At 41.7% G+C, this 26,559-nt stretch overlaps 1 protein-coding gene across 5 annotated transcripts in view; it reads right to left on the bottom strand.

Moving 5' to 3' along the window:
- The window catches only part of usp25 (ubiquitin specific peptidase 25), a 30,462-nt gene extending 7,134 nt beyond the window's left edge, over window positions 1-23,328 (bottom strand). Inside the window, exons 1-19 of one of the 5 annotated variants that reach the window (XM_075486499.1) lie at window positions 23,060-23,328; window positions 17,215-17,292; window positions 16,881-17,025; window positions 16,591-16,714; window positions 15,778-15,940; window positions 14,027-14,113; window positions 12,241-12,378; window positions 10,710-10,786; window positions 10,476-10,549; window positions 9,763-9,914; window positions 7,561-7,688; window positions 7,344-7,439; window positions 7,095-7,259; window positions 5,519-5,757; window positions 5,346-5,416; window positions 4,998-5,226; window positions 3,475-3,744; window positions 2,655-2,797; window positions 700-873 (exon numbers count right to left, since the gene is read on the bottom strand). In XM_075486499.1, the coding sequence (XP_075342614.1) occupies window positions 700-873; window positions 2,655-2,797; window positions 3,475-3,744; window positions 4,998-5,226; window positions 5,346-5,416; window positions 5,519-5,757; window positions 7,095-7,259; window positions 7,344-7,439; window positions 7,561-7,688; window positions 9,763-9,914; window positions 10,476-10,549; window positions 10,710-10,786; window positions 12,241-12,378; window positions 14,027-14,113; window positions 15,778-15,940; window positions 16,591-16,714; window positions 16,881-17,025; window positions 17,215-17,292; window positions 23,060-23,101 (2,595 nt within the window). In that variant the 5' untranslated portion in view covers window positions 23,102-23,328. The remainder of the gene's footprint in view (window positions 1-699; window positions 874-2,654; window positions 2,798-3,474; window positions 3,745-4,997; window positions 5,227-5,345; window positions 5,417-5,518; window positions 5,758-7,094; window positions 7,260-7,343; window positions 7,440-7,560; window positions 7,689-9,762; window positions 9,915-10,475; window positions 10,550-10,709; window positions 10,787-12,240; window positions 12,379-14,026; window positions 14,114-15,777; window positions 15,941-16,590; window positions 16,715-16,880; window positions 17,026-17,214; window positions 17,293-23,059) is intronic. The other 4 variants (XM_075486500.1, XM_075486501.1, XM_075486502.1 and 1 more) reach the window with 4 other exon arrangements.
- Window positions 23,329-26,559: the final 3,231 nt, after the last annotated feature.

Genomic DNA, 26,559 nt, shown 5'->3' with positions numbered 1-26,559 from the left:
GTTGTTGTTTTTTCCCCTCTTTGAGTTTCGTTTCCAGTTAGGACAACTACTTTGACCAAATTCTAACCACAAGGACATATTATACCGCCACCCTCTTGCAACACTATTCAGTCAAGTTGGTTTGCTCCAAACCTGTCGGAGGGACAGTAAAGGAAAGAGTCTGACTCGCATTCCTCTGTGCGGCTTTTCAAAAGATCGCTTCAGATTTGCTTTGCCCGAGAATGGAAACCCGGCTACTGACTGATACCTAAAGCCCACCTATCAGAGAAACTATGATTCCATGAGAAATCCATGAAATCAGTGTGTCATGTACGTCTGATTTAGTGTCAGATCACAAATACAACAGCGTCTCCGTATCACAACATGGTGCTAGAGACTTGCAGTTTTTTTCCTCACTGTGACTCATGAAGATGTGGATATCAGCTTTCTGGAAAATGTCAGCCTGCCCTTTTGCCCAAGGTGCTCAAAATGCAGATTAGCTCAAGAACAGACTTTTCACCCAAGGGTTTTGCAGGAAGGCCAACAAAGAGGTTAGTCTTGTAGCATAGTGTTATCAGCCTGATGCCAATCCTGGAATCAGTCAGCATACAGTGCCAGACGCAGAGCCACGTGAACAGGCAGCGACCATCTCAACCCAGAAATCAAACAGCCTCGGGCTTCTGTCAAGAAAGAAAAGAGATCTGCTGGGCCCACAACTACCTCGTCATCGTACCCCCCCTCCTCTGACTCAATGACAAAGGTCCCCACATTAGGAATGGCCACCTCGACAGTGTGCTGGCCGGGGGACTCATCCTCTGTGACCTGGTCAGACGGAGGGGTGGGGGGGGTGCTCACCTGGACCTCAGGTTCAAGGGAGGAGGGAGGGGGAAGTGACTGTAGAGAAAATGTGACAGATGAAACAAGGAAAGCTGATGGAAAGACAAGAAATATTATATAGAGGGGGAAAAACTCCTGAAATTAAGTGATCTGATATCTCATCACTACAAGACTTTAAAGCTCGGCTGAGAGATTAAATCTGTAGCAGCTGTGAACATCAAAGTGGACACATGAATGATCGCATTGTGTCTTTAAACAACTCAAATGCTCAAACGCAAAATCAAACTATTTTTAGTGGCCCTTCCCTAAAAATGCCTGCTGAAGTTGAACTGAAGCTAAAATAAGTCTTCAGAAGGCAGTTGGCATCATCTGAAGCTTTCCTTCCGTTTCTATCCCCGAGTGCAAGAATTGGCACTTTATCGTCCTTTAAAGCAGCACCAGAGAAGTGTGTGAACCTTAAAATTGTGTACTTCTGACATTCATCATTTCCATACGCTCTATTCTAGTTAACCTTTTGGCATCAATTTATATTCCTCATCTTAGTTGCAAAGCTTGCCTCTGTGTTTTTTTCTGAGTTTAGCTCAGCACCGACACACCAGGATTTCCTTTCTTGCTTGCCAGGTCCTCATCCTTCTTTAATGCTGTCCTTTCACTCTTCTGTCAACTTCAGTTTCATTACAGCCTCAGTCAGCTTACATGCTGGATTTGTGTTTTTTGGATTTTTTCCTCGTGAGCCATCGGTCTGAGCTCGGGTCATCGGCATCGCTACACACAACCGTGACATTCCCAGGCCCAAACCTGCAGGTCCAACTTTGATTTTCTAGCCTGGCAACGCATTGTTTTCTTTTACGATACCACACAACACGGCAACTACTCACGAGGAAAAGAAAGGCAGCGGATGAGCAATGGATAGAACAACAAAAAATATCAGACTGGCTTTTACTTTTAAAGCTCAGAGAAAAAACAGGATCGCTTTTGCTTTGCTTGAGTTTGATTTCTACAATAAAACATGTAAATACAACACATTATTTCTATGCAAACGCTGCATGGCAGCATGTTTATATACGCCAGAGATCACTTCAACACTATGACATCAGTACATTCATCTCTGTTATGCTATTCATCCGGCATTGAAATGTAAGTTGGAACCTTATAGTTATCACCTCCGCCTCGCAAATGACGCCTCAGCTCGCACCTCAGTTGTTTCATGCCAACATGGAAATAAGCTCTTCTCATGTGAAAATGTTTGGTCTGTTTTTGAAGATCTCACGACATTATCGTAGAAGTTCTCAACTTTTCGAAAGGTTCTCCGCTAGCTAGCAATAATGGCAATGTAATACACGACGCCAATTATATTTTTGTGGCTTCTCTTTTGTTGGTCTCCTCAGCATCAGTAAATTCTGATGTCTGGGCGCGTTTATGACAGTAGGGTTACGTCCCACAACTGTGGAGGGAGCTCAAGAGCAAAGGACTCTCAAGTGCTGCTTCAAATGAGCAAATAATATCAATCGCAACGTTAGTAATAATCTAGAATTGTGTTACTGTCCACTCAGCGAGTTGTGGTTCAACACACAATGTTTTGCCAGACTCTCTAATGCTGCTTTAAGATGGCAAATGATATGAATAGCAACGTTAGTATTCATCTAGGGTTGTGTTACTGTCCACATGGTGAGTTGAGGTTCAACACATAGTTTTTCTGTCATGTTTTTGGTTGTTACACTGGAATTTGTTGAATATAATCAAACTGCCGTGTACGAAATTCGGGGGCTAACGATGAAGTGGCAAAGCCTCCATGCTGTAAGTGAGCTGTGCTGCGTCTCTGCGGGTGTTTTACATACTGCATTTAACAAGGCTTCGGGGCTCCTCTCCTCCTGTTCAGCAGCAGCAGCCCTGGAGATGGCCCTCTCCGTGTCCTCCTGCAGGTGCTTGGAGTCATTTGTGGGAGATGGCTGCTCCATGTACTCTGGGTCGTGCTGCGGCACTGCAGGAGGGCAACACCGCCATCAGACAAGTCAAATAAAAATCAAATCAAATTTATTTGTATAGCACATTTCATGTACAAAACAATTCAAAGTGCTTTACATAAAATAAAAGCATTGCAGCAGGGAGTGGAAGAAGCATTAAAAATACATAAAAGAATAAAAAGAGAAACAAATAAATTAATTTAAAAACAAGCAACAGTCCATATAAATTAAAAGATATCGTGCAGATTTCATGCATAGACACATGAGAAAAGAAATGTTTTTAACCTGGATTTATAAATCTTATGAAATCTTATGAAAGACTCTAACAAGGGTAGTGAGCATGACTGCAGAGAATATTGACATTATGTATCCATACGCAGGATTATGAGTAAAAAAGTTACTATTTTGACACTTGACTTTATATCACAATGTCCATATTAAACCCGAACAGAGTTCCACTATCAGTTTAGCTGAATAACAACAGCATTTCATCATATTGTGCTTCATCTGTAAAACATTCAGTGTTGCGGTTTGAACGGTGATCATGAAGCTCACATTTATATCACGGCTACAGCTTCCTGTGACTTGCTGCATATGTTAAATAAAGCCAAGGCAACAAGTAATTTACTGTATTTAGTTTCCCACTGAGTATTGATTACCAAAATCAAAATAAATTTGAAGGTCGGCCCCTGACCTGCATTGTCTGGAGGGCTGGCCTCAATACTCATGGGCTGTGGAGAAGGAGAAGTAGTAGAAGTGCTGGACGCTGCGGCGGCAGCAGCGGCGGCGGCAGCAGCTGCAGCCATTGCAAGCTTCTCTTGCTGGGCCTTGCGGGCTTGCAGGGTGTCCCACTCCACGATCTCCTTGTCAAACTGCTCATTGTCCTCCTTCACGTACTGCTTCAGGTCTGGAGGCAGTTTGTCCAAGCCGCTGAGTATCTGGCCCGTTTCTTTGTCAAACTCCTCTGCAACATAGAGGGATGATAAACACGATGTGAGGTCTGCTGGGAGAGCACAGAAGCTTATTACATGTGTTTTTCATTCAGTTATTTAGATAGGTAAATTTCGTTGCGAAAAGTTGCTTCTGTCGTGTTTTATTTGGCAGCTCGTTCATGCTCGCACTATTTTCTTAGCGGTGGCGGAGTAATATCAATGAACATCCAGTACAAAATGTCAAATAAAACACGAGAGAAGCAACTTTTCGCCACGATATGGCGAAAAGTTGCCTGTTCGCCATTTGATATGGATTACCAGTGCACACCAGTAACCACTCCGGTGAGTTGATGATTTTGAAAACGGACGTTTATTGTGCTTTTACGGACCTTTCTAGACATGCGCATGACTTGCCATTCTGAAGCAGGTTGAGAAGAATCAAAATTAGGCAAATACTGGAGACAGCAGTAAACATCAAAAAAGCGGTGAGGGGGGTTCTAAAACATTGCAGACGACTCAGAAAAGAGGCTTGTTGAAAATACCGCAGTTCCCCTTTAACTAAAAGTTTAAAAATCCTCACGTGTAACATCTTTTTATGTAAATATCTCATATTACTATGTGGCCACCCGCGGCTTATAATCCGGTGCGGCCTATGCAAGTACAAAAATGGATTTTCTTTTTAAAATTAGAGGGTGCGGCTTATATTCGGGTGCGCTCTATAGTCAGGAATTGGCGGTAGTCTGTTATGTTTCCACCAGAACAATAGGTTCTTTGTTGAGTTCTTTTTGGGTTTTTTTGCGAGGAGGAAAAAGAAAGCACTGGTGAGGCGCCACAAAAATAGCCTGGACACCCACGGAAGACAACGGTAGCCGAGGACCGCAGAGTTATTTCTATGGTCAAAGATTCTGTGATCAACAACAGGATGTCATTTTCAAGCAATGGTTTTCCATACACAGCTTGTGCTGCATGCCACTGTTGAAAATGTTGGGACTGCGTCTCAGCAAAGGAAGTGTGGCTAACGGCTAAAGCTGCCGCTTAGGTCTTCTACTCTATTTTTGCTCATCGCCCTGCCTGCCTGTGCATCATCCCGAGGTGTGGGTGCAGCAAAGTAAGACTCAACAGTTTCCCTGCTCCCGATCTCACTCAAATCCATTTATCTTACAATACAAGCTGCTCGTAATGAGTTATTTTAGTCAAACCTGGCCAATGAGTTGCAGTTCTGACATGAGAATTGTTTTTTTTTTTCCTAAGGAACAATCAACAAACATTCAGCACCAAATGTTACCTTCTATAAGAAATGGCTTCTTGTCATTAATGTACATGAGACAGTAAGCACTGGCGTTGCGGTAGCCTCCAAAAGAGTCCCTGACCAGCTCTTCCCAGGACGATTTAGTGACCGAGATGTCATTGTACTTCATCCAGCAGCGCTGGTGAGGGTCATAGATATAAGCCCAGTAGTGGCCGGCATTGGCCTGGCCCTCGTGGACCAGCACTGCATGAAGTCTGTAAGGAACCTGTAAAGATACAAAGAAAATGATCAATTTTGAAGCATACATGAACCAAAGGGAGCACACGGTTTATGAGATTTTTATTTCTATTCTAATAAAAGACTACAAACCAGTGTGTTGCTTACCTGCATCATAGATTTGTCCGCGTACATTAGCTCAATGGTTCTGTGGATTCTGGTTATACTGCCCTGCAGATCTGGTGGGAAAGAGCATCAGACCGCACATATCAAATTTTCGTGCATGTAACGTTACAGAGAAAGTGTGAGACACGAAAAATTCACGGAAACATGAGACATACCACGCGTGTCATTTTCCACCTCGCTCCTCCAACGATGCAAGCAGCCCTCGAGCACCCTCAACTCTTCTTCCGTGATGTGGCGTGGGGCAGGGTGCATGGGGAGGTCGGGAGGTAGCCGGGATTGGGTGAAAGGCTTATGAATAGGTACTCTCTGCTGCTGAGCTGCAGTGGGAGCAGCCGTGGGACCCGAGGCAGGGCCTGAGCTCTCTGGGGGCGGTAAGGAGTCCTGCTCAGCTGTGCTGCAGGGGGAGAAACAGTGTGAAGTTAGAGAAAAGCTGTGCGGCTGCAACGCGGGCTCTGAATAAAGACGAATAAAGAGCCCAAGTGTTGTTTGAAAGGTAACTGTGCTGCTAACCGAGTATTAAAGATAGAAAGGACATGGATGCCTTTAGGCAGAGATACAATTAAAAAAAAAACAAAAGCAAATAACTTTGGTGAAGCTGTGAGGATTTTTCACTGAACATCAAAAATGTCAAACTGTCATATATTCAGCAGTTAATTATGTTCTACATTCTGGACAAATGTAGCAGGCGGGCTGAGAATTTTCAAGTTTACTTGAAATCGATGTATGCATATTTCAAACACAGCATCAACTTTTGAAAGCTTTGTGTGAAGTCGAATCTGACAAAACACTTGTGAGCATGAAAAAAAAGAATGTTCTTTCATCACAACCATTGTTACCCTTTCTGCACCCTCCTTTACTCATCTCTTTCATGTTCCTAAAATTTGATTAAATAGTAGTTTTTGATGGAGGTGAAACAGGCCGGTGACTGACTGATACCTTACTGGGTGCAAGCGATATTAAGATATCCATGTACTGGGAGAAGAAGAAACACTGCGATCGGTTTCTTTTTTATGGAGATAACAGTCTCCCTGCACGATGGTACTCTATAGAAATTCAGAAAGGAGGGGAGCTCATACATGTAGTGGGAAAGATGTTTAAAGTGACTGAATGATGTGCTTCTCCGGCTGTGGAAAATTAAACCACTAGCACCACCACCAACCCTGAACCATCAACGGAACCACGTTTGTCAAAAAAAAAAAAAAAAGAAGTCCACTCCTCACTGCCAACACCTGCAGTATTTGGCTGGTTAAAAACAGCTGGATTGATTGGGAGGCTTTTACGTTTCCTCTTTGGAATCATCCCTAAATGTCTCTGTCAGAGTATCTCTTACTGACTCATTGGCTTGCAAGCTGGGAGGTAATGTCACAGTAACTTGTGATGGTTGGAGGCATCAAGTGTTGAGTGTTTATTCCACATAGTCTCTGGTGAGCTTTACAGAGCTGCCCCACATTAACGGTAGTTTACAAAACATCTTGCAAATCAATGAATTCATCTCCTTGACATTTCCCCTAACTCCAGGATTTCCAACTGCTTTATAGGCACACGAGAGGGACATGGAGCAAAGAGAAAAGACGCTCCAAGAAGAGCAATAAGCAGAGAGATACGGGTGTTTCTCTGGAAAGAAATCTGTAATCAAGTGGCTTGATCAATAAATTTAGCACACATTTTGAAGATAATGCAGATATGCTAGCAAAAATGAAAAGCAGCCCTGATCTTATGGAGTTTACTTGCCTTGGTGGTGGCAGCTGTTGTCCTGTTGTGCCACCAGGGGGTGCTGATGTGTCGATATCCTCCACAGGGGAGGTGCACACGGGCTTACTCGAGGCAAACTCCATGGCGTACTGGAGGACATCTGCCAGAGGAAACCTCTTGGGGCCTGAGCCATAACTCAGATACCTGAGAAAAAAAACAGAGGACGGTAGTATAGAGAGCTCCGTTAACCTTAGCTAAAATCAACAGGTATTAGCAGACAAGCTTTACCTCTCCAATCGCTGTTGAAGCAGTGTTAGATGCTCTTTCAGTCTTCTGATCTCCTCTCTCTTGATCCTGGTTATTTCCCGGTTTCTGTCCATGTACCTGTACAACACGTATATCACAGCAGAGGGTTCAGTTTGAAACACACCAGGGATAACTTGACTCTTACAAGAGAGCTGACAGATTCTTAATTAATATTACCCAACGTTAACATTTCTATCACCTGTCCATGTAGAGCATGGAGGGGAACTCCAGCTTATTGTGGATCTTCTCAGGTCGCCCTAATGCTTGATTGAACTCAAATCTTGACAGTTCAAAGGTCAACACAGGAGGGAGTTCTGTGAACCAGTGCTGAAAGAAAATTGGATTAAAGTATTTTTCCAAAGGCCAACAGTTTTCAACAGTCATAATCTCATTAAAAGCAAACCATTACAATGACATAAAATGGAGCAGGTGTGTACAGATGTAGCAAAATCTTTTGCTTCAGGTGACCAAGTCTAACTTGTTCTTGAGGTTTACACTGAAAGTAATAGCTAAGAAAGCAGATAGGAAATGTAACAAGGGTGTAACACACAACTGAGGTCCCCAGAATGATTTTTAAATCAGGGGGATTTACTTGCTACAGAACAAGCTGAAAGATACTGGAGGGAAACCGACATTGTGACACTTAATATCCCTGCAAAATTTTGCAATTTAAAAAAATAGGGGAATGACAAAACCAGATCAATCAACACTAAAGGTGTTGATCTTAATTAATACATTTGAGACCAACAACCAATAATGACCCCCATCATCCATCAAAAGATATTGCCAAATATATTACCATCTGTAATCTGAGCCTCAAACACAGAGGATGAACATCTAACTGGCTTCTTTACGTACATTCCTGTATAATCATCATTGGTGAACATCAAGTCATGATGCAAAGATGGATAATAGTGATATACCAAATGTTCTATGACATCCAGAATATGGAAATAATTTTAAATCCAATATAAACACAGGGATGTGACGCTTATCGTGCAGTTTTGCATGCATCACCTTTGCTAATCACTGTTCTGGGAGAAACTGTCTTATCCTACACGATCTGGGTAGAGCTGTGTCTGATGCTGCCCACCCTCCATGTCTTGTCCTGGTGGCTGCTGCTTTTCCAGAGGGCTGGGTGCGATACCCATCTGCGTGCTGACCTGGTAATTAACTGCTCCCAGCTGCCGCGGCACAGTGTCGTAAAGGCTACAGCTAAGCAGAGGTCAGATCCAAAATACCTCAGGTGTCACGTAAGGGTAACAAGGTCAGCCCTTTGGAAAGGCTCTAGCCAATAACCTCACTCTTAAATTAGGTCAAAATATCGTAAATAGTTGTTACCCATTCGCTTTACTTCCTTATTTTGATGGATAAATGTTTCTAATACGCGTGTTAACAGAAAAAAGACTGTTATTAAAGCAGATGTGCATTCTCTGCTTCAGGTGTTGGACACACGTAAAGCGGCGTGTAACACCGGTTTACAGGGCGCCACATAAATAAACCCATTACCGCTCTTAAACGCTCTTAAATCGTAAACTGTCTGGCCAGAAAAAAAGAAAAGACCACTAGGAGTTAACAAAGCAAAAAAGCGAGAGCCTCCCATTGCAAAAATACTGCAGCGATCGATAAGTTTCAGCTAGCAACAAGTTATTTATTCAAGCTATTCCTTAAACAACTACGTTTGTGGTCATGGAAATGTTCCTCCGTTTCAGAAAGGACCAAATTACTGGTCAGCATCAAGCAAACAAAGCAAGTAAAGAGACTATTGAGAACTATCCAATGCTTTATTAACACCTGGAAGGATAGTCTCCTTGAACGATCATAATCAGACTTATCAATCAGAGACATTTGGAGAAAGCAAATCAAAGTAGATCAACACTAGAACTAACAGCGATGTATAATCGCAAAAATAAAAACATTTCCATGTGCAAAGGGTGAAGAGAACTTAAGTTACTGGGTCTAAACACCTGTGTAGCCTTAAGAAAACCACTTATCAGTGAGGCTTCAGCTGATGGTTAAAACAAAACAGCTCCACATCAAGACGATAGTCACAAACTATTGGATTTCTTATAGTTGAATGACTTTCTAAAAAGTCAAGAATCCTCGCCCATCTGTAGTTTTTGGGGAAAGGCTTAAACATGCACAACACCCTCTGATAGACATCCAAGTATATTAACAACAAAACAATATGTTTTTCCCGATCAAGCAATGAACTGTGGTGCGTGCTGGTCACAACGAACAGCAAACAGATCATCACGAAGAGCTAAACACCAATGTCACATCATGTTTATTAAATTACAGTAAGAGACAGAAGGATTAGAACTAACGTTGTTTTTTGGTATCCAAATTACCAGCCAAGTTCAGCAGAAAACAACTATCATCATGCTGCTTTGGCACTGACCTCTTGACCAGATCTGGCAGAATTCTCCGCAGAGTGCAGCGACTCGATCTCACCCTCGATCATCGCTGCCTCAAGACATTCGTGCAGGTCCTTAAAACCATTCACCTGCAGTGGGTACTGTCCAAACATCTCCGTGTTTTCAAATTTTTTACCTGTGGAGCAGAACATAGAGATAAAGAGATGAGTATTAACAAAGTCGTGGCTATTTAAATGCTGAAAGTTAGCGTGTACTGTTTAAGAGTGGCAATTCTTTTTCGATCACCCACCTAAAACTGTGACATTTCACCCTTTAAGCTTGTTTGTGCAGCACTCACCCACTCATCATGACTACTTAAAAAGCTGCACAGATCTCTGCACCAACTACTGATGACAATCACACCACCAACCAAAAGAAAATGGGGAGTATTTGCTTGCGGACATACAGATGAGGCATTAAGGACATTTTATGAGCAGTAGAATCCACTGGCCCAGCTTTAAGTGGCTCTGGGCCAGTATTGTCATGCATAATAAACGCAATGTCAATCAGCCGTCAAGGTTTTCTACGATCAATGTAACCGCTCTGCTGCTTTGCATGGGCAGAATCTCATTAAGCCAAGGTCACCTTTCATTACTAGGGGCAAGGACTCACTTGCTTTCTGGATGCTGATAGCTGACCGAGCTAAAGCTTTGTTCTCCTCTCGTTTTCTAGTTTGATCAAAAACACTACGCCTCACCTTCCAATACACCGACAGCAAGGAAGCGACCATAGAAAAGTTCCACCATGGGGTTCTTTGGCTTCTCGCCCTCTCTGGAAAAAACATTTGTTATGAAACACATGCTGCAGTCGTTTATGCTCAAAGTTAACATCATAAATCTGGTCTTCTGCTTTTGTATATGCTTCGTGGCAACGCTAACAAACACGTCTCCATGTGTGACTTGATAACCATTCTTTCCACGGATGAGCTTACCTATCCTCCTCAGCCTTCATCTGGAAGGCATCCTCCAGCCAGTCCAGCAGCTTGTGGGTGAACTCACTCACATCCTGCTGTAGAATAAAGAACCGAAAATGAGTACATATTCATAGTTCCAGCTCTAAGAGGTAGGTCACGACTACAGTATTTAACAGAGCGTACAGACACCAAAAATCAATCAAATTATGTGTTCAATTTCAGTCTTGGGCTGATATACAGCAGTTTTAGAAATGAGATAACATCTGCTTGTCATGGATATGCAATCTAGTGAACTTCAAAAAGAACCCGTGTGCCCTAAGGCCGTTCTCTCATAGACATCAATGGTGCCCTATAATTCAGGTCAGTGACTATCCAACCTGACTAATACACAGAGAAGAGACATGACTGATGAGCACACCGGCCAGAACGCTGACCTCAGTTAGCCTTAGTACAGACACTGGCTTAGTGCAAATGCTTATGTAAGGAGAAAATGTTAATAGTTTTGTACACTTAGCATGTTTTTGTCACAATAGAAAGGATGAAAAGTTCAGTTATTGAAGCAAAGTTCAAAGGTGACGGTGTGGGTTTGAAGATTTATAGTCCAGAGATTTAGAGAAGTTAAGTGTCTTTGATTCAATAGAGCTGAGTCTGTAAAACAACTAAGAAATTAAACAATCAAGCCAGTGGCTAAGTGGGAGAGGCACAAACAGGAGATCAAGAGAAATAAAATATTCATAATAGGTGTAAAGTGGAAAAGGGGGGGGGGGGAGATTACGGGGTCTTTACGGAGTTTATTCACATCTCTGAGGTCAGATGACAAACACTCGTGTAAAAGAAAAGACACAACGCTCAAAGAAAGCACTGCGCCACTCTACATTTCACAGTGTCTGAAACTGGTAAATAAGTCTCAAAACCAAAACAGTAACATTTTAAACAACTGGGGGGGGCTTCATTACATGCTAAGAAGCTGTGGAAAAGAGCAACTGCTGTGAAATTACAATGAAGACACTGATATTTTGAACAATTAATAAATCAGTGGTCTAATATAAACTGGAATTGAGAAAACTATATTATAATGGTCGCTGCGGCGCCGAGCGAGCCGTGACCGAGATTTACCGAAAAGCGTGCAGCTGAAAACTCAAATGTCTTCTGATCTGGGCAGGTCACAGTGCTGCTGCAGCCCAGAAATGTCTTCTTCATTTTTAAACAGTCAATTCTGAGTCACAGTGGATTTTATGTATTCATTTTCTTTAGAGACACATGTGAAGTTGCCATTACTGTAGTTCCAATCAAGATAAATAGTTGTTAAAGTGACAGTAGGCTGATTTTTGTCATTTGGATGTTAAAATTTCAGTTCATGCCAATGATAACGCCAGCATTTCTGGTTCATCATCACAAGCTGAAGTTAAGCACAGACTTTAGTGTTTTTTAATCTCTTTCCTGAGCACCTCAGAATGTATAATCAACAGTTACCTTGTAACGTGAATTTGTTGTCTCAGAGAAGGATGTCTGGTGTGTTAGTCGGGTCACGACAGAGAGAGATGCTTACCTGCTGTGACTCACTGGATTTGAAGGCGTCTTTGAGGATTTCCACGGCCCGTGATGGATCCACATATTTCCTCTTGGACCCCACCATGAGTGAGAAGAGGTTCCTCAGCTCCTGCATGAAGGGCAGGTACCTGTGCTCCTGGTCAGGGGAACACAAGTTTGCAATGATTTACTGGAAACCTTTACACTAACTGCTTTCTGCCATCATATATTTTTAGTAAATGTTTTAAAAATGTCTCAAGGTGAACATTTCTGTCAGCTTTTTCAGATTTATTGGTGTCAGGGAGGCTAAGTCACTGTCCACCTATCAGAAGGTTGATGGTTTGGTCCCTTCATAAGAAAAGCACTGTATGTATGAATGGGAGAATGTGGCTTCTACTGTAAAATGGCTTTGAGCGGTCCATGAGACTAGCAAAGCGTCCTATGAATGCAGTCCATTAAATGCTCCATTAGTAAATGCAATCAAGTTGTGGCGCTGACAGTGCTGTCAGGTAGCAGCCAGCTGAGGCACTGCCTGTGTGAATAAAACTACAGCAAAACAAGGACATGAGCAAAAACTACAGCACAAACAATGATTTCTCATTAGCATCGTCATTAAAGTCCTGCGTAAACATCAATATCCAATCGTTTAGTTTTCTGTTTGTGTAAATCTTTTGATAGTGAGAGAGCTCACATCGCCGTCTTACTCCTTCCACGTCACTCTTTGGGGAAAAGACTGCAGGGAAAAATCAACTTTGCCTCTCAAATATGATCCATTATGACTAAAGGCTTTGTTTAGAAATGCCTGAAGAAACTAAAAAAGATCAAAAAAAAAAAAAAAAAAAAAAAGGGGGTAAACCTTGAATTCTAAAAACAACAACAACAAAAAAAACGGTTTGCATGTCTTAAAATATGTGCATTCTATCAGGCTTAAAAGGCAATAGTGTGCACGTGCTGCATCAGGCCGCTGTGGGTCGGGGACAAACTGGTGGCTGTGTGCGTCTGTTTGACATCTCCTGCTTTTTGAGCTGTGGACAAGAAGCAACGTTTGAACGTTCAGCTTGCAAACAGCAATAGACTATTTCATTCTGTTATATTTTCTAATGTCAGATGATGATGGAACAAAAATCACTAATGGTTATGGGCGACTTGGTTGCTGTGTTAAAGGGAAACTGGGAAACTTTTCATATTTAAATTGACCAGTAACCTCGTGGTGAGATAATAAATGAATAATAAAGAAAACACTCTTTTTTAGGCACTTTTCATGACTGCTGGTGTTAAGGTGAGACGCTAAGCTCCCGCAATCTCACACTTAAGTAAAGACACAGTGTATGATTAGAATGCAGGGATCTAAGATGAATGGATGACAGCATCAAACTAAATATCCACAGCCGAGGCTTAAACCAGATTAGCAGCAGGCTAAACCCTATGTTGAGGATTCTCTGGGGAATATGGGACAACAAAAACATGCTGAGGACCATGACTGACAAATCTGAGTGACTCAGTCTGAAAAAGCTTTGATCAATAACAACTAAGAGTTCATCAGACATTTCGACCCGCTTGACTCGTAAAATGAACCATCAAAGCAAAATGATCAGTTGTCGTGACCTGAGGACACAACCGCACGGCTTCTGAATGCTGACGCAATTCTCTAAGGTCAAACCCCCAGAGTTTAAGCACAAACTTGCTGAAACACGCCGTTAAAAGGGTCGCTATGACATTAACGGGGGCGTCTCCGCGGCTAACTGTGCTAAAAAAGCCTCCGAAGGCGTCACTCGCTGGTGTTGCTATTGCAGCTGTGGTCTCACCTTTTGGTTGCGGGGCAGGTCGTGGACTCTGGCGGGCAGGGAGTAGTTGAGCACCAGCCTCTGGAACTCCATCAAGTTGAACAGGGACTTAGGAGAGAGATGAAAAGATATTAGAGACATTCAAAGAGGAGAAAATCCTCCGGTCTTTAGCGTTAACGATTTCCCGACGGAGGAAAGGAAAGAGACCAAATGGATTGACAATTGACTTGTGTATAAAGCCCCTGCAGCAGTCGACACAGTATTTAGCTCTCTTTGTTCTCCCTTGTAAAGACATTTTTTCCAGATTCTCTAAATGCTCGGATAACTTTTACGTTCCGTGGATGATGAAAGCCACAAATTCTTTGCATGTGTGACATTCTCCCGACAACGCTAAATCATAAACTGGAAATTAAAGCTAAATTCTACTGAAGTAGTTTTGGTCACAACATTGTTATCAGTCGGAGAGCACAGGTTTTTCAACTTGCAACACAAGACACGTGCAATAAGAAGAGCTACTTGCAATGTGGTGATGTTAATTAAGTCATGCAGGGGGGAAAAAAAACAGCAAAAGCACAAATTGTTGAGAATTGGACGATTTACTTTGGGAACGAGAGACAGTTGTTTACTTCTGTTCATCTACATGCAGACGGGGCCTGCTGAAGCGGTGCCCTCTAATTTGTGGATAACATTACGCAGAGGAGCCAAGCACCATGTGATGGTGTATCCAGTGTTCATCTGGCATATTTCAAATTAGGTCACATTCTACCACCAAGTCCACCAGCGTTCAAGCTGAGGTCAAATTTTCCTGCATTTCTGACATTTTCCAGCAGTGATGACTCTTTTCCACGACTTGCTAGGATTACTGCAGCAGAATGCGGCACCGATTTCTGTGTCATTACAATTACACTGAGCCACAGAGGGATGAATCAAAGGGAACTTTGAATGCAAAACCACTGTCATTTCTGCCATATTCAGGTGTCTGTGGCACATCTACAGCCACACACAGCATAATCATCTTCATTTCCTTCCCTTTCTTCCAGTTATCTGTGAACAGGGCATTTAGGCTCGCAGTGCTAAAGGGTGTCTTAAAATCAAAGGAACTGTCTCTGGATTTATCTTTCAGACAAAAGATGGGAGAATGAAACCGGGCCAAAAGCCTTTCATCCAAATGATTTCCAACCTGCCACTTCAGACTGATTTCTATAACTGCACGTTGTCTAACAAAATCAGCATAAACAAGGAGAAGACAACAGCTGTGCTGTGATTTCAGCTATATTTACATGCAAGAGGATCACCCAGAGAGAAAGTTAGAGGTGACAGAACGTCTCATCAACATCTAGATGTTAGCTACCCTGCGGTGAACTGCATAAACTGAACTGCCCCCATTAGGCCCTCTTTTCTGTCACTCATAACACTCTTCCAGAGGGGCTGCTAACACCGACTCACTTGCATTTAAAGCTGCAGACAATGAGCAGCCCGTTCATAGCTGCCCACAGAGCCTGAGGCTAGCAATAATAATAATAAGCAATAATAACCTATAATAATATAAGGAATATTCCACCCGTGTGCAAACTGGAGACTGAACTTAAGATTGATATAAAATGAAAAAGTCAAGACCTATGTGCTATTCCTATTAGGTGAGAGGCAAAAACAAGGCAGATTATACGTGCTGAGGGAAACTGGACAAAAAAAAAAGAGAGAATACAAAGCTTACAGTGGATAGAAGAAGCATCTTATCTATAAAGGTTTAGCCTTTTACTGCATGTACTCACCTGTATGACAGCACTAAACCAGCAGGTATTGCCAACATTTTTCAGACCCACTGGGCAGCTGTCTATCCTCTTTCTGTCATGTGGGTTGGGTGAATCACTCCATACTTCTGTGTGGGTACGCTTTAGACTTGCCTTGTTCTCTGCTATACTGGCCTCCAAAACCCTAAAAAAAAACAAAAAAAAAAACATTAAAAATAAATAAATAAATAAAATCTGGACAATCTCCATCTTCTTTCTCATCATTGCCAGGACAATCTTTATATTTAATCCAACATCATGAATAAAGAAATCTTGATTTCACTTGAAGCAGCGCACTAAATGTTTCAGTCAACAAATTACCTTTTTTTTTTTTTTTTTTAAATAAAATGCATCTTACCCTGTATCTCTTAAAACATTAAGCACATGTTTTCCCCTCCTCTGAGGATATTTTAAGTTAATAACATTGATTCGGTGGCACGGCAAAAAAGAAAACAATTTTCTTTTTTTTCTTTAAATCAAAACAGATGGTATGACTTGAAAAAATGCTGTTGCAATATATTTATTGCTCCAGGCTTGAAAGGTAAAACGAACCATCGTTCCGGGTCATAATGGGTTAAAACGGTGAGTTGTCTAAATAACACTCTGAAATGCTACACTGCTTCGATGACATTAAACCTCAAAATTAGTCTGTAAATGTCCGAAACATTCCAAGATCTGAGAATAAAATTGCATTCAAAGCAGGCAAAGTTAAGTGAGGATTTTTTAATCCAAAAAGGCCGTTTTAAAGTGGCCTCTTGCGTGTTTGCTATCAGTCATCGACACTCTTTGGCTGACCTGCTGATGGCCTGCTCCTCATCAGTGATTCCCGTCTCCCTGAACGCCCTGTTGGACTCCTCCAGGCTAAGGGCAATAGCCCTTTGCAGATCATCTTTATCATCCCCGGTCAGATCAATTACATCTGAATAATAATAAAATAAAAAATAAAAAAACAAGTAAAAACACACGTGCTTTACACTGACATGTTGATTTCCAATCAAACACATAGCTGTGATGAGGCACGATTTTTGTGCCATCAGTTGAACGATGCACAATCATGTCAACAGATGTTGAACTCGGCTACTCACTAGTGTCTGCCTGGCTGCCAACACTGATATATCTGTCGCTGGCCACCTGGGATGTCTGGTAGTAGGTGGTCTCATCCTGCTGGGGAACCTTAGCATTCTTCTCCGTCAGATAGGCGACAGCCTCAGCCAAGTCACCATTGCTCACCTGGCAAGAAACAAGAAAAAAACGCAAGTCGATTAGCGATTTAGTCCAATTTAAAACTGCAACTAACTGGTTGAGTAGGGATGGGGCTAAACTGATGGCATCCTCGTAATGTTAAAGGTTTAACATGGGTATAAAAACTGAGGTGTGTGTATGGATGGACAGTATATTTGATAGATATCAGAGCTGTACCTGCAGGGCCTGCTGAAGCAGCTGAATGTCTGTTGTACCTGTGACCTCCCTTAACTGGTTTAGTAGAGTCTGCTGGTGCTATTGAAGGAGAGAAACAATTGAAAAACAAAAAGGAAGTTCAGAGCAGACTTCAAGTTCTTTAAAAAGGAAAATAATATCATGGACAATAACTTGTCTATTAAAAGAAACGTGTCCATTCCAAGGCTATTCAAAGCTTTAGGGCAGCTTTTTCGAGCTTGTGATACTAAGTCAATATCTGATTGATTTGTAATTGTTCTGAATAGTTTGGCAAGGCAAGGCAATTTTATTTGTAGAGCACAATTCATACACAAGGCAATTCAAAGTGCAGTTCAAAGTTTGCACAACAATATGCTCTACCACCGGGTCCGATCAGAACTGCTCGTATTAAACACGGTGAACTGTTGAGCTGCTTTAAAGAACCATAAATACAGACGGAGGCAGGAGAACTGCAGAAAAAGGTTCATTCAATTCCAACAATTCAAATCAATGTACTAATTATAGCGACGCTTGCTATCAAAAGCTAATGGAATGGAAAAATTCTTGCTGCGCGATCGCAGCCAAATTTGAACTATTATTTGGTCTGTTCGATGATCTGACAAACAAGCGGGCTGAATCCATTATCTTAGGCTTTGTGAATGCACAGCAGGCACATCTCGGTATTTTCTGACATTTCATGGACATAACGATCGAGAAAATAATCAGAAGATTAATTGATAAATACAATAATCATTAGTTAGAGCCCTGGCGGGTCATACCAATGTCACATCAACTTTGCACCTTGTCGGTTAACACATTCTTGATTGATTAGAATTCTCAGCTGGTTTAACTGATCAATGATTAACCACTAATATCCTTAGCCATGACAAACTGCAAAGAACATCTGGCCATCTGAATCAACACTATCCAGAGGTCGAAGCTGAGAAGAAGGAAGTTCCCCCTATAAAGATTGGTGTTGCCTGAAACAGAAGCAACCTGCTTCGTGTGAAACCACAGTTTAAATTTGCAACAGAGGCATTACTTCATTTCTAACTTGTACTCGCAGAACAGAATATAACCAGGAAGTCCCTGTTGTTTCTCACCCTTGCTAATGAGTCCCCTAAAGTCTGATGAGCTAATGATGTCACAGCCAGATGGCCTCATTGCCTGCAATAAAACTGCTTTATAAATAATGGGGATACACTAATGGCGTGTTCCCACTATACAGTCCGGTACGGGTCGGAACGGAACGGTTCGCTTATTTCAGTGCTTCCACTACCACGAAAGCGTATCGATCCGTACCGTTACCATTTTCGTCACCCTTCTGCTTGGGGTACCTAGCACACAGGACCGGTTCCAGGCTCTGCTCTCTGTTGTTGGTGAGGAGGCTGTGCAGCGGGAGATCGATGGCGCTGTGCAAAACGAAAAAGTTTTCCAGCTGATTGCCGCAAAAATGGCAGAGAGTGGTTTCAACCGGACCGCGAGCCAGTGTCGCATTAAGCTGAAGAAGCTTGGAGGTGGTTCGAAATTATGGATGTTATTTGTTTTTGCTGTTATTTGCTGTTATTTGCCATTTACGCTTCGGCACGCACTCCACCCACCCCTGAGGGTCCCCTTTGTACAGTGGGAACGCAAGCTGACCCCAAAGGTGATCCGACCCATACCGTAGCGTTCCGAACCGTACCGCATAGTGGGAACGAGGCTTTAGTGTGAAAAAAAGACAAAAGTCTTATGTATCTTTAGTGGAAGGAGCACAGACTCCATATGGTGACGTGCACGGGTGAGTCGATCTACGGTTGGAGTTCTATCTGCCCGTCAAAATGGACCACTGTCCTTGTCCTAGTACACACACACGAGCAGAAGCAAGTTGTTGGCCCAATGCTGCGTGAGAAAAGACTCAAGACATTTTTGCCGCTTCCAACTTTCTTTTTGGGAGATCATCGTATATGCGAGTATCTCTGAATTCCCTGCACAGACGTAATCTGTAAGTTACTTGAATGGCGATTTGGTCACATGATGCTGCCCTTATAAATCAGGATTCCAATAGAGCAAAGCGACAGACGGCAACAGAAAGCTATATCAAGTTGACGTATAGTCCTAATGAGCTACTTTTGAGGCGCAATCCCATAGGCGTTTACGAAAGAACCAATAAAGTATGTAAATGAGAGCACCGTTAATAAGAATTCAGTCAGAGAATTGGTCAGACCAAGACAATAAATTCTTTCTTTCTAGCGTAGATGAACATAAACATGCTGACGATAGCTTTCACAGGCATAGCAGGCCACAGAGAAGAAAATGTGGCTCTTGTGGTTCAGGCCTACAGTAGATTATTTTCACAAGCCACAGACTGATTACACAACACACATCAATGAAAACATTGTGCACAGTGTAACTGACATTTTTAACCACTTTCATGCTGTTGCTACATCTACTACACAAAAGGCAATGAAAAAGAGTCACGCCTGAGGGTGTAATATGAGGTTACAGAGCTGCAGCAGAATCAAACGAGCGATGCAGGCTTTCTATCCAGCGTATGTTCTGTGGTGAGTTCGGCACAGTCGACGCACTTGAGATAAAGATGCTGAACTTGTGCTGCCAAAATATCGTGTCCAGCGCATATTTTCAGAGTCATTTGCATTTTAAACAAATAGTAAAGTCCGAGTTTGATTTAATCATAGTTTAATGTACAGTCACAGTTTAACTATTGACCCTTGCACAAGACATTAAATTGCTATGGGGACACAAAACGATAAATACAAAGAACATCTAGCATCATCTGGACTAGTACTAAAGTACTAAAAGCTCAGTCAAAGACATAAATAATTGTTTTTATTATTACCGCTCTTGCTGTATTATCTCGAACCGTGATGCTCAGTTCTAAACCTGCTATAGGACCCAAATCATATCCTGCTACCAGTTACATCATTCTTGTGCACTTGTTTTTAACCGCTGGGGGAAAATGTTTTCACAGTTGAGAATGGAAGAGAGTCAATGCTTTAGAGTACTAAACATGTGCACCAAATCCAATTTGTCTGTGACAACACTCCAAATTTGCAAGACAAAGATGCACAACTCAGCAGAGAGCTTAATGCTTGTGTATCAACTTAGCTCACAGGAACAAACTCACAAATGGCAATCATGAGTTGGTTCTTTATCAGCCTAATAGAAATAGGCATGCTCTAATTCATGACAAGTTACCGTGAAGAATTATAAACTGAATGACAGAAACTCAACAAATGCTAATTTACAAGAAACAATGTGCACAAATAGAATAACCCTTAAGAGTCGGAATATGCTCAGTATGGTGGCATATTATATTCAGTTCCTCATCCCTACATGATATCTATTTCACCTCTGTTCAGAACAGGGGAAGAATAGCTTCTCTGTTTTTCCTCTTATTGATTCTTGTCCTTATCCAACTAATTAAAGCCTGGTTTATAGTCGGTAACGCAAGACGCAAGACGCAACGCAAGCCCTTGCGCGGTTGCAAGCCCCCCCTTGCGTGCTTGCGTGTGTCACCTCAATTTTCTAAACTTTACGCAAGACGCAAGCACAAGCCACTGGCTGTGGTCGAAACCGCCTACTACTTGAAAACGGCATACTCATCGATCTGACAGTATGCAGAGCGTTTACACACAGTGCACTTCACTCCTGTCCGAGCCCAAATCAGCCAGCCTGAAAAGCCGATTTCCCTTAAGCTATAAACTCTGTAAATATATAACTTTAGCAACATTTGAAACATTTTCAGGCGAGAAAGTAGTCGTTTAGACCCCCAAGGTGTTGAAAATCTGACAAAATACCGGCTATTTACAAGAAGAAGAAGCATGAATCCACTCGAAGAGGTCCTGGTGGTGAATTTGCTTTCATCATAGTAGGCTTGTCATTGAAAAAACCCGCTACTCCACCTACTGTCCTGGCGGTGAATCGCCACGCAGCACACGCAAGCGCCGACAAAGCAAAATGAAGTATAAACGTCTCGAGCCATTAACATACGCGCAAGACGCAAGGGCAGTTAAAAGAAGTATAACTCAGCCTTTAAGTGTTTTGAGGGTAGTTCAACTTCATCTGAATCAATAGTCTATGAATAGAAGGTGTTGGATGGCAAATTTGTGATATCAGGCTTAATATTGTAGCCAGTCAGCATCAGAGAGACTGATAGGTGCAGGTTTCCTGGCAAAGATGACAGCTCACTGGTCAGGGAAGTATGAGGGAAGTTGCACTTGTGACAGTTTTGGGCCAAGTCGACCACAAGAGCGGCGGCTCAGACATGCACACAAACACCTACATTTCATCTCCATGTGACATGTCTGGCATGGCTGTTGATCACGTTGGTCATCAAATTTTCAGTGGGAGCAATCGAGTTACAGCCAAAACAACAAATTAAACTATTCTGAGGTGGTTTTGCACGTCAAAAACAAGACGGCAAAACAGGATGGTGCTTCAACGTGACAGGTCACTACATGAAAACCAGCACCACACCCAGTACAATATCACAATATGCCAACACACCCAAACCAGCCACTGACAAAACAAAGCAGACCTGAGCAGCTTTGCCATTCCAATATGAGTTAGTACACAATTTTTCTGAATTAAAAAGGTTATCAACATTTGCCTATAAAATTTGAAATAGTGGGCCGATATTTATCAAAAAACTAGATCTTTTTAAGTCTTTTTTTCTCCAATCTCATTGATGTTGTTCGTGGTTTAGCTGAAACATCTGTGAAGGTCAGACTGGTTTGTGTTACACAGCTACTTTTAGGTTTGAGTTACCGATGGAAGCTCAACTATTTATTTTGCCCATGATCCAGATTTCTGCAGAAGCCTCAGTGCTGGATAATGTTTTTGACGCACGTCAAGAACAGGTGAGCTCAACCGTGTGGAAAACCGTTCTTACACCGATGCAATGATTATGATTTTCTTTGGTTTTGACAACAGCCGCAAACCTGAAACCTGCGTTTTTAGCCACATCAAACATGTGATTACTTAAGTAACCAGAGCTGAACAATGCAGGGCATGATGTCCACACAGTAAATCCCATAACTAGGAGCCTAAGTAACGGAGTCCACTCTAAATGCACCTTCGTAAGCTGAGAATATGATGAGATGTAACATAATAATGTGCCTTCACGGCTATGAACCATAACACGCTTGGCTCTCCATTTAACTACTCATCGCCGCCCAGCGTCATGGCTCGGGTGCATTTCCAGCTCCGCCGCTGGCCATGCTTTGTAAACAAAGATATCAGCTATGTGATGAGTAACCCAGGAAACATTTGCACATACAAACACGATGTAACGACTTATTGAAACCAAACTCAAACGCTTTATGGAACCAAAAGCCTTCAGCAAAATGTCTCCTGGTTTAAAATAACATTTATTTTCTACGAGGATAACGGAGACGCCAGCGGTAACGTCAATTATCATTTGGCGTTGTTAATTTGAGAAAAAAACAAAAAAAAAAACGATAGGCCCAAGATGCTACTTTTACCAATCAAAGCATTATATAAATACGTGTTAACGGCCAACTATCGTAAACATTACCCAACTCACGCGATACGGTTAAGGTTAAACTTGCCTTACGTTGTAACGTTAGCTAACACTAGCTAGCAAACAGCTAGCAAAATATTGGATAACGTTGCGTTAGGCCATACTAAAACGCGATTACAGGAGAGTTCAAAACATTTGCTTGCAGATGAGCGGCCGACAGTTATATAAACCAAAAATTAAAGGTTAACTAAACTAACCAAGAAGATGATTTTCGACCCTGCGTGTTCTTTGAGCCATAAAACTATGCAGCTATGCAGTTCGGCTAAAGTTAGCTAGCCATCAAGTTATCTTCTACAAGCCTACCTTCTGAGAGTGCTGCTGGAGGACATTCTGCTCCACGGTCATGGCCGGTTCAGAGATAAATTTTATTAAATTCAAACCAAGAGTAGGAGGGAAAAAACACTCTGTACTTGTCACGGAAGCGAATTAAAACGAGATGCTATGACGTCCCCTTCTTAATCAGCGACATTACGGACGCCATAGCAGAGTGACTAGCGCAACTCGTCAGCAGGCATGAAAACATTGCTCTTCTCCGCCTAAGAGCGGGGATCGATTACTCCCGCCTTTCTGAGCCGCATATGCGTCACCGAGTACATTTGTTTTAGGAAATAATACAAATATGAGATTCGAATATTCCTTTAGAGAACTCTTACTTATTTAGGCATGGTTGTAGAAATATATGCTACATTTATTTCAGGATAGAAACGACCAAAATGAAAAGTAAATTAGTTTCGGCCTCCGTGAGATCTAAAATAAGATTCTGCTCTCAAAGGCTGAGGGTTTATTTGGGATAAATTACTGCACAGCCAGAGCCTGCTGGTGACTGTTTATGTGAAACTAAAGATGCAATCCTATTAGGAAAGGATTGCAAAATCGTTGTCATTAAAAAAAGAAATGACAGTTTTGATAAATGGATACTGTAAAGTGTAGGCCTCAACTCTTTGAATTTCACAACTATAAGAAATTAAAATGAACTGTATGATTTACCTAAAGTGTCCATGTTTTTTGAGGATTTCATTGTGTCTTCTTGTGAACTTTCTATTGGTCTGTAATTATATTAATAAAATTCTCTTTCCATAAGCCAATGTTTCTGGCATAGTGTTTAACTTCTAAGCATACTTTTATCCCACACAGATGTTTCTTATGGAACAACAAGCACATGCTACCCAGAAACAGATCAATCTTCTACCACCAATATCAAAATGCTAAATAAATCATTTACCTAATGAGTACATCTATGTAATTACGCAGAGTTTCCACAACACTGTGGAATCCCCATTTCATAAAAGGAGTTTCCATTTGTTTTTCATGCCACTCCCTCGGGCATCATCCCACAATTTTTTTAAAGTGTAAAAGGGAAATGGCGTTCAACTCTCTTTATATGAGGCTTCTGAGGCAAATCTAAGAATTCCTTTTTTGCTCAAAAACTAAAAAAAAGCAGAGCAGAATCACACAGCACCTCTCCATGCAGGTGATTACCAGTTCGCCTTCTTCGATGTCCCGCTACCTGGTGGGAAAACGTTTTGGAACAAAGTGTGCTGACAACACCGGAAGTTCTTATTGACCCAATCCAACAAACCACTGCCCTCAGAGGTTTAAAGGGGATCTTTGTAGAAAAAAAAAAACATTTTAAAGCATCAAAAACCGTATTGGAAAATGCAATGTCTATTATGTTGTATTTAAACACACACACACACACAATAACCACCTATATGTTATATAGCTGTGATATACAGCTAAAATTCTATGAGGATGGACTGCGTTTTACTCTAATATCACTTTGTGAGACGTAAGTCTGAGACGTAGTGTCTCATCTGCCCTGGAGTCAACAGAAGAAGATGAAGGACAAGAAAAAGAAGAAGAAGAAGAAGAAGAAGAAGAAGAAGAAGAAGAAGAAGAAGAAGAAGAAGAAGAAGAAGAAGAAGAAGAAGAAGAAGAAGAAGAAGAAGCAGCAGGTGTTACAGTTTGGTCTGTTTTTACTTTAACTGGCGACCTTCAGCTACAAGTGTCGGTGGTTGCTCGTGGCTACGACAGCTGTTGGAGAACCAGATGAGGCCGCAGTGTTTTCCTTGAACGAAACTGTCAAAACACAATGTTTGAGTATCACGTGTAGTCTTGTTGGACTGACATGTCTCATTCAAGATAAATTCAGTCGCATTTGTGTCTTTGCAGGTCGACAGCGAGAACTGAACTTTTGATTTGCCTTCATGAAGTTACCAAACCCCTCTGACTTGTTGGAGTCCCGTATGAGAGAGAAAAAGGCGAGTCTGGAAAACATTCAGACAAAATAGAACATACACTATACAGGAAAAGAAAAGAAACATAGTTCAAGAAGTATTTGAAACTGCACCAGAGAGGGGGGATAAAATAACTCAACCCAAGTTACTAGCTCAGTTTACCACCACAGTGACAAGCAGAGGTTTAACCTTTACAGGGAGATCACATGCAGAATCCAGCCTGCCAGCTGTTTTGATCAAACAAGGAAAACGGGTAAACTTATGACCACTGAATTACATATACAACTGAAGAATGACCACCTCTGTTTTATGTCTGATCTTGAAAGATTTCTGTTCAGCCTTTCAACACAGTCACAGAGATAAATGATTGTGAATTACTTTTTTTCTTTACCGAAGTAGCAATCATGAACGTATGCTGATGGACCAAAAGTACAGGGACTTTAGGGTGATGGTAAATATCTTGTCTCGGAGCAGAGATCATCAACATGAAGCTTGGGCTGTGTTGCGAAGAAGCCTACAAGCATAAAGCTGCACTTTACACGTGGGAGGATGCAGCCTGAGTTATGTCTCTTTTCTGGGAAAGCTGGATTTGTACAGTGGGTTTCAGATGTTGCATCCGTGCTAGAATCATGTGATATTTCAATTCGAGTTTTTTTTTGGTTGTGTTCTTGTTATGTTTGTGTTTTGCTGTTGCTGTTGCTGTTGCTGTGACACAACGGATCTCTCGCTGCATCAAAATTGTTGCAAAATAGAAAGCTGACAGGGCTTGTCCTTTAGCTATTGTTCACTGATGCCTGTGTTTCTTACTGACAGAAAGACCTTAGGCTACATTTGTTTTTCTTGGTCTCTTCTACAATCAACATACACAAATATAAGCTGAATAATGTACATTTGGCCATCATTCCCCCACTGATTACAATGTCTTTTCTCTCCTCCCTCCAAAATGCAGCCGAGGGGTTAAAGGTGACACAATATTGTTGGAATTTGACTAAAAATAATAATAACGACATGAAAAGAAAATAGCCAAAGTAAATGGCAAAGGTTTTTCAAAAAACAGGAAGAGATTTCCTAAGGTTCTGGTCACTAAATTCCCTCTTAGGTTTTAACATGTTGTCTGTGTAGAACCTCAGTTATGGTGACCCCCATATGCTTAAACAGATCCTCTTCTTTAAAAAAGACATCCCCATTGTGCGGTGATAAAAGGCACCTTCTTTACCAAGCGAGTGATATTCAATTCAATTCAATTCAAAATTCAATTAAAAAATACTTTATTTATCCCAGAGGGAAATTAAATGTTGATGTAGCTCAATTAAATCAAAGAGTTATTATAGATGCTGATGGCTGTGGGCAGGAAAGATTTCCTGTAGCGGTCCGTTTTGCATCCAAACTGAAGAAGCCTTTGACTGAAGAGACTCTGTTTTCTGATAACAGTCTCATGGAGAGGATGTTCAGGGTTGTCCATAATTCTCTTGATTTTATGCAAAATCCTTCTTTGCATTATTGTCTCCAGAGGTTCCACAGTCGTCCCCAGAACAGAACCAGCCTTCTTTATCAGGTTGTTGAGTC

The sequence above is a fragment of the Odontesthes bonariensis genome, chromosome 16 (assembly GCF_027942865.1).
Source record: "Odontesthes bonariensis isolate fOdoBon6 chromosome 16, fOdoBon6.hap1, whole genome shotgun sequence".
NCBI classification, from domain to species: domain Eukaryota; kingdom Metazoa; phylum Chordata; class Actinopteri; order Atheriniformes; family Atherinopsidae; genus Odontesthes; species Odontesthes bonariensis.
The sequence above is the reverse complement of the archived record's forward strand: the minus strand, read 5'-3'. Positions and strand labels throughout refer to the sequence as shown.